We start from the raw sequence: 8,631 nt of genomic DNA, 5'->3' as shown, positions 1-8,631 counted from the left end.
TACATCAGCTGGGTCCAGTCCCTTTTTCATTTCACCCAACAAGCCAAGCTCATCCCAAGTGATGTAACTGGATGAAAGTTAATGCTGTCAGTCAAGATCCTCTGGGCCCAGGGGGAGCTTTGCAAAAAGCGTCAGTATGAGAGAGAACTGGTGTTTGTTCTCTGAGTAACATGCAAAAGATTTTTCAGTTCATTTATGAAAACTGGTTAAAAAGCAGAACATGTAAGAGCCTGGGAAAATCCTTTTGTTTGCCCATTTTCAAAGTACTAAATTTCAACAACAAAAATTTGGATGGTCATAGTTTTAAAAGCTTCAATTATCAGTTGATAAAAAAAAAACATAATCAAAGAGATTCCATTTTTTCTTGACCTTTACTCAAAGTCAAAGAAGTTAAAATAAAGATGCTCAGAGCTCTATGCTTAAATACAACATGCCTTCCTGTTACAGTGTCTCCTCTGCTCCCCACTCTTGGCCTTCCAGCAGCGAGAGCTCTCACTGCCACTCCCGTTCATGTCAGATGTTTGAATGGGATCCAAGGTATAAAAAAGATACAATTATTCAGCATCTATACAAACATACATATTTGTACAGTCCAGACAGCCAACCATAAATGTGGATTTAACAGAACATATATATTTTTTAAATCCAGTAGTTAAAGTAGTGCAAAGAGGTCTGTGCTTTTAGATGTATATATTATCAGTTATATACATGGCATTTTCCTGCCTTAAAAATAACTCTGAATAAACTCCTGAAAAATGGGGACTAATAGAAAATATAATCTTAGGATTTTGTAGGAAAAATATAATTTGCAAAATGGTGATTTCTTCTTGCTAGGAACAAGTAACAAAAATATACTCTCACACATAATTTTTCAGCATCCTAGACAGATGTAACAAGTACTTCTGCAGCAGTAGCCCATCTTTTAAACAAAGTCCGAGTCCCTTACTGTGCTGCATTTTAATTAATATCAAAAGGCACTTACGTCAGTAAATATATGCTTACTCCTTTGTACATGTGAGTCTGGGTTTTAGCAATGTAAGCAAACGCTAGAACATTGTTGATTATATAGGAAGTGGTTTACATATAAGAATTCTATATAAGAAAGTAATTTATCTAAAAATATTGGCCCTGATCCCAGGCAGGGCCTTTGCCTCTTTGTATTATTCCATTGATCTCAACCGGAATTGACCCAAACAGAGCATGTCTGGAGGGCCCCACTTGAAAAGATCACAGTTAGTCAGAGCAACGCTTTATCTTTCAATCTGTCTGTTTAGAAGGAAGGATGAGGGAGAACCCAAGCTATTGGCATGTCAGGGTACTGCCTTCATCAAAGACAGAGGTTAGAGAAGTCTCTGGGTACTGCCTTATTGAATAGTTCCCTTTAAGCCTTCTACTGCCACAGCTTTCCCACTGGCTCAGGCACATTACTCTGATCAAGTGGTGTCAACACAGGTGCAGTCCCAGAGGCTCAGAGGTACCTAGGATCAAGCCACCGACCAGACTGATTCCCACGGACTTTGGAGTCTGCCAAAGACAGGACTGTAGATGAGGGTGATGTCAGTGTCTAGTGAAGAAGATGCTGATTCAAGCTGCTTCTCGCCAAGACTGGACTTCTGTGCTCTTATGGAGCCTGAAAGGGGCAAAAATACCTTTTTCAAGGTGGATTTTTAAAAATCAAACGAGCAATTCCCTCAGATCCTAAGTCTTCCTCATAATAATATTTAGCCAGTATTTCTCTTGGTGAAACTGAATTTTCCGTTACCGTGGAGGTGTGATGCAGTGGAGAACTTCTGAAGAACTTGTGTAGACAATTAATTTCTTTAATTTATACTATTATAAACAGCATAGGGATATCTTTGTAGAAAAATCAGTCCCAAGTTTCATCTCCAGTCTTCAAGATGGACCAATGCTGTACCATTTAACAACAACTTTTTCAGGGTTGGCAATAGTATCTTTCCATTGCTCTACTGCTTCACTGTTACTGCTGTCAGAACTTATCCAGACCTGCAGTAAGAAACAAAAAGAAAAATAAAATTGAGTTTACCTGATGTAACACAGAGGTCCAGCCTTTATTAATTCCCAATAAATACCGCCAAGTGTAGAATGAGATACAATGTGTAGACTGTGACCAAAGTGTGAGAGCACCAAAGACAGTTCTGTTAGGACTAACATATTCGGGCTTTCAGCTGGGAACACAGGGAGTCTGGGTTTAAATTTAGCCTCCAAAATGTTTATAGAGAATTCACTACATACTGATGTTTCTCTGCTTAATAAGATGGTTTAAATCAAGCATTCCTTGCTCCATTCAAATGCACATGCTGGGGTCAAGGGCTCATAAGGGCCAGTGATGGCTCTATGCATTGAAACTCCAGATGGCTACAAGCCACCTGGCAGCCCAAGCTAGCTGTCCAGTGTTTTCAAATGCATTTAAAATGGCACACTCCAACAGACATGGCCAAACTTGCATTCCACAGAGGCTGCTAACATGCCTATACCACACACAGTCACACCAAAAGAGTCCATTTCTTCTCAGCATTCAGTTAACAGATAGTGGCCATTAAATGAGGAAATGTGGTACAAGTAGGAAACATTCCCCCTGAACATTTATCATCAGCCTCCACTGCCAAAAGAATTATGCTTATGTAAGCAGGTATCATTATTTACAGGACTCTTATTTCCTCAAGTCTTCCACGAATGAGTCCTTTTAAGACTTCTCAGAAAACTTCACCATGAAGTACATTTAGCCTACACAGCTGAGGCAGGAGTCCTCAAGAAGTGAGAATAATGTCTTCCAGAATACCATAGACAGCTGGTGTTTCATCCACAGAGATTCAATATACATCTTGCTCATGATTAAATACATGGCTGTAAAAGCAGCCTAATCTAAGTATTGTCTGCTTAGAACAGCATCCAATTAAACATCATTCTCTGAAGAACAAAGTTAATAGATCCAACTATACTCATCTTTTTCCAGCTACCCAGCCAATTGCTCAAAGTACATTTTTCCCTGAGCCATATTTTATGTCTTCATGCATTATGTGGCAATGTCTGCCTGCATGAGCTGAAATAACCTTTTCCAAATAACCTCTGAGGAGAAGTAGCTCATTTCCTCCCCCTAAAAATAAGATATATGATTAAATGTAACTTGTCAGATTGAGATGACCTCACATATTGCCAAGTGACTGCAAAATCATACCCAGTTATTTGCATCCCAAGGTAGCACAACTAAAAAGAACAATTTTTTATTTTCCTATTTCAAATCCAATTCCACCAACAGGAATCACAGAAAGATGGAACACGTGTGACATGAGGCTCCATAAAACAGAGGGACTTCACATAACTCTTGCTGGCCCATCATTTCTATAGCACATCAGCTTCTCCTATAACTGCATGTCTTCAGCAGGCACAAGAAACATCACTAGAATGGGACAGTACCACTTCCTGTACCTAAGGATAGCATCTGACAAGAGACATTGCAGTTGTGGTCTCAAAATCAATTCTACATTATTCATTTATGCATATATTAAAATTCTGCTACTAAATCTAGCTGTGTCAGGGAGAGCACAAAGCGTTAAGAACAGCTATGGCTCACCATACCAAAAAGAAAAGGAGAGAAAGAAGGGACAGGATGATAGTAAATTAGAACAACCAGGGGAAGAGGGAAGAGAGAATAAAAAGAGACCAGACTATGAAGTTTTATGGGGGTTAAATAAACCTGATAGTACAAATGCTTTCAAAGAGATACTACTGAAGTTCCAGCTGTTAAAAAAAAAAAGAGAGAGAAAGAGCACTCGGCTAAAAAAATAATTTTGCTTTTGGTCACCTGTATTATCACTTGATGATACATATTTAGAATATTGTGCTGATTTCAGCATTGTTTTACTCAGGAAGGCAGTCTGATATTGTAGCTGTTGATACTTCCTTTTACACAAACCTGTTTGTAAGTGTATTGGTATAGTAAGCCATGGTATTGGTACGGTAAGCCTTTCTGTATGGTACGTTGTAGGTTGTGAAATTCCTGTGAGTGCTGTTTGTTTTCTTTAGAAAGCCTAAAGGCAAGGAGGAGATTGTATGTCTGTCTGTTGGAAGGACTTTCATATAGTAATACTCCACACAAAAATGACTTAGGGATTTCTTTTTAAAAGAAGAATCAAATGTCAATTCCCTTTCTGACGTTAGTGTGTGAGAGTCCAGTGCTATTCTTTCTTGGGTTACATCCAGAAGAGTTTATCAGAATTTACTATTTTGCCATATGCCACCTTATTTAAAGTATTTTAAAATTCATACCAAGAAACCTGTGGAACTGGATTTTAAGTAAAGGACATCATGCCAGTTAGCAGAAACCAACCTGTCCCAGGAAGTGTTTTCTTCTCACTGAGCTTCTGCTGTAGAGCTTGATGAGAAAGCCAGTTCCTTGTTCAGCTTGGCTAACTGGAAAAATCATCATTTCTCCCCACTTCACTTGGCCATTAGTGGACTTCAGAAGACGAGTCTTCTTCTTATAGATCATCCCTTCTGTAGTAAACATCCCAACTTTCACAAAGAAATCTAGCACAAAAAGGAGGGGGAAAGGCATAGCACACAAAGGGTTACTTACAAACACACCCAAAAAGGAACTGACAATATCCACATGTATGGTTTAAATTGCAGCAATTTCCCAAAAGTCTGGCCAAAAAAACTGTACAATAGCTTTCCTGACTAGTCACACAAACAGTACATTCAATAATATTGAATTGATTAAGACAGTATCCAAACAGCAAGTGCAGGCTAACGCTCTTGTATGTCAGGATTAATACTGGGATAAAAATCTTCCAAAATACATAAAGATGTAGCTTCAAAGCAAACAAAAAAGTAATTAAGTAAGACATCTGTGGAAACAAGCCTTGGCAATGGAAATCTACTGCACAACATGTTAGTCTGAGGTTTGGAAGGAATGCTATGAATTGCCAACCCATTTGAGAAGCAATTTACCTGTTACAAATGCTTTTAGAGAGGAGGCATGAGACAGCTGATGTGACTTACTTGAAGACAGTGGTGTAGATGGAACTGGAAGATTTTGTGCTTCAAGTATCTGTACCTGTATCCTCCTGTTTATTGCTTGAAAACAAGTTCCTACTTGAAGTTCTGCACGGCACACCTACAAGCAGAAGAATGTTGCCATAACATCTGGATTAAGTTGCTTATAAACTCAGGAAAAACAGGAATTCTGTCATAATTTGGGCTCCCACATTTCTATCTGGGATTTCCTAGAAAGAAATATAAGCATGTGTTGTGTACACAACCTACAGATGCACAGTAAGTGCATTTTGCACTTGTCGTAGCTGCAGTACATGTGCAGTGCACATAAGGCCCTCGTGGTCTTCAGCCAAAGATACTGGACAAATAAACGAGTCCTCAGTTTTTATCTGTGAAAGATTCCTCAGTGGTAAGAGCAAACACATACAGGGAAAACCAGAAATGCAGCTGTAGCTCTATTAAACCTGGGTGTGGAAGTGAAAGACCAGATATGTTCCACTAACACAAAAACCTTTAGAGTTCTCCTCCCACACTTTTGAGTTTTGCAATATGGAGATATAAACAGTGCTATCCATAGATACATGGCCCCATCATTTACTGTCATCGATGTTTAGGGTGACTGCATGCTGTGGAGTTTCCTATGTTACCGAAGTACTTGTGTTTTACATGCCTATATACATACAGCCCCCCCCCCCCCCCGAATGTACTCAGATCTCAAGCCCGAATTTTTTTTAGAATTTTTGTTAGCGGCAAAGTTGAGCTGAGGCATCCTCATTACTCTCCTGTCAGATGCTAACATACCCTGAACACTGTAAGAGCAGCAGGAGAAGGCCAGTAGAGACCCAGCTTTCCTGACAGCCTCCAATCGAAAGGACTTTGCTAGTCACGGTTCCTTTCAAGTTTTAATGCACTTCAGTGAAGCAAAACGCACCAAGCAAGAGAGCAACAGGTCAGATAAAGAGAAGTCAGGCTCCAGTTCATCGAAGACACCCAAATTCTCTTTGAAGCTCTGCCACAAAATTTCTGTGTAGCCCCGAGAGGAAGCCGCTTACTCCACTCTCAGCTTTGGCCCTCTATTGGCAAGTAGGGTAGGTTGCTGCCTCACGGGGTAGTAGAAGGATGAATTCCAAAAGTGTCTGGAGGGCTTTTGGATATAATGGTGAGAAAAGCCAAAACAGAGAAACTGTGAGATGATTCAGGAATTTACACTGGGATGAAGCCATTTCTAAAACAGCTGCTTCTTTCCCTTAACCTTACTGCTTTTGAAGCAATATGGTTATTCTTGTTAGAACTAAAAAATGTCAAGTGTAACTTATGTTAGATATCAAGAGCATCACTCATTACTCAGACACACTTAGATAAAACTTGCTTTTAAATTGCTAATTCAAGTTTAATTTGTTGAAAATACAAATGTCTAGACACAACCTGTAAAAGAAACAAACAAAGTAAGGGTAGGGGGAAAGGAAATCCCACTGTGAAAACCACCTGCTTCTTATTACAGTAATGGGAATGAACTGGCTGAATTATTACTTCACAACATGCAATCTGAGTATTAAATATATAGCGATCTCAGCAGTTTCAAGCCACTGAAGATCTCAGCACTTTTCTTCCATAACAAAAGCAGATACCATTTGGTCTGAGCTCTTGCTGTGAGTCCTAAAGACCTTCTGATGCTTTTTTGGTCAGAAAAGGCAATCACCTGGTTCCCTTTGCTGAACATTTCCCCAGAACGTCCCTCCCTCAAGCTGTGAGCCATGGTGTGGAAGAGCTTGCTCTAGCTCTTTTCCCAGAAACAGCTGAAGTTTACAACAAGAACATCCATGTGCAGAGTTCAAAAGTCTGCATTTTTTCCCCATCAAAACACCTTTCCTGAGGAGAAAAAAAAAGGAAAAGGAGGAAAAAAGAAACCCCCTGATTGTTGTTAAGATTAAATTAGTACTGAATTATTTTACTTTCATTTCCATCAACTTTCTAGGTGATATAACAACATGCTTTTGCAGTATTGGCACTTACAGGTGCTTTGGAAGGAGGAGATATATCCAGCCAATGACTTGACTCCTCCGAGCTGAGGTCCCGTAGTGCCAAGGAGCACCCTCCAATCGTTTTTTTCCTGGGAGTCTGTATCTGGATTTTAAATACCAATCTGACAGCCTGCAGGCTTTGCAGTTTAATAGCAAATACAAAAGTTTCCATAAATTCAATATCCTAGAAAGAAAAACAGAGGAGTAACTTCATTATGGTACTGATGTTGCACTGAGCCAGAAAACTAGAAACCAAGGCTTCCTGGTCCTAGCCACTGCTCCCAGCTACCATTTTAGGTTGCCACTGAAAAGTCTGCTTTTACAGCGATAAGTGCCCACAGACTCACCACCTCATTGTCACACCCCGGCAGGGACAAAGCTCTGGATTATTTTTCACTACCATAATGAGTTGAGGCTATTTCTTCTGGAGCTTTACAACAGCATACACACATGGTCATAGCAAATTCTCCTGTGGCCTTTTGCTTCAGTCTCTCCTGCTAGTTTTATTTTCTTTCACCTTTGACTTGTATTGTGTGTGGTTTATGTTGGTTTACCTTCCACCCCCTTAATGTTCCTTTACTGCCACTATCAGTGGTCCCATGCGACCAATTCTTACTACTTTCTGTGGAGAGGAAGTACGAACTTTATCTCCTGCCCTAGTGAGAGGCAGTACATATCTACCTCCCCGGGGTGAAAGTGCACCTACAGGTATCCCAGTCTTCCTCCAGTCCCCCACCGTTGAGTTGCCAAGGCCAGCAGCTCATGGTTCATTCCCCTATGAGCATATCTGTCCTGCAGACAGGTGAGAAGGACGGCAACAGTACAACACAAGACAGGGTATAGGGGGAGGAACTGGAACAAGGCTTTTAATAGAATTTTGAGGAAGGGAGGGGGTAAGTAACCTGAGCCTAGGCAACTACCACAGCAAATATGGCACAGGCATGGATGTTTGGGCCATTTTAACAATCCATTTACATTCCACTTTTATATTTGGGGGAAATAAGATTTCGTGGTGTTTCCCCCACCTCTACTTACGTTGCAGCCTTCCTTGGCAGAAGATTTGAAATGCACTGGTTTGGGCAGTGTGAGAATTCCCTTGACGCAGATACGAGGATTCTCCCCACAGCTAGAAGGCCAGCTCAGGTCTTTGCACTGCAACATTTAAAACACAGTCAGTTTAGACAATGTTAAGACTCTGGCCTTCAGACAACTTAGAAACAGTCTTTTACATTGTTCTTGAATTATGCATAACTCCTGTATTACTGAATATAAATCAGAACTAGTGTAATGATTATGTCACTTCAGATAATTTAATAATTAAATTTTCACAACCAGAGGGTAAAAAATTACTTGGCAGATTTTAATGATTTCGATATGTGGCAATCTGACAACAGATCAATCACTAAATCCCTTGCATAGTATTTATCACTTCATGTAGTTATGAGGTTTCTGATTACTTAAAGTTCCATTGTCTAAAAATTATTCACTGTTCTTGGAAATGTATAAGACAGCTAGCATAACAGAATCACGTTAGCTAACAAAAAAGTCACAAGAAGCTACATGTTCTCTTCTTCCCTGAAGGAACTGTTAGGTT

At 39.9% G+C, this 8,631-nt stretch overlaps 1 protein-coding gene across 7 annotated transcripts in view; it reads right to left on the bottom strand.

Annotated features, from left to right (window-relative positions):
- Positions 1 to 352: 352 nt before the first annotated feature.
- Positions 353 to 8,631, bottom strand: part of TC2N (tandem C2 domains, nuclear) — a 30,882-nt gene continuing 22,603 nt past the window's right edge. For all 7 annotated transcript variants that reach the window (XM_055716501.1, XM_055716502.1, XM_027804966.2 and 4 more), the window contains 5 exons: positions 8,073 to 8,189; positions 7,030 to 7,221; positions 5,023 to 5,137; positions 4,349 to 4,548; positions 353 to 2,004 (listed from right to left, as the gene is read on the bottom strand). In XM_055716501.1, coding sequence (XP_055572476.1) covers positions 1,894 to 2,004; positions 4,349 to 4,548; positions 5,023 to 5,137; positions 7,030 to 7,221; positions 8,073 to 8,189 — 735 coding nt within the window. In that variant the 3' untranslated portion in view covers positions 353 to 1,893. The remainder of the gene's footprint in view (positions 2,005 to 4,348; positions 4,549 to 5,022; positions 5,138 to 7,029; positions 7,222 to 8,072; positions 8,190 to 8,631) is intronic.

This window comes from Falco cherrug, chromosome 7 (genome assembly GCF_023634085.1).
Source record: "Falco cherrug isolate bFalChe1 chromosome 7, bFalChe1.pri, whole genome shotgun sequence".
NCBI classification, from domain to species: Eukaryota; Metazoa; Chordata; class Aves; order Falconiformes; family Falconidae; genus Falco; species Falco cherrug.
Note: the sequence above shows the minus strand (reverse complement) of the source record. Positions and strands in the feature narration are given on the sequence as shown.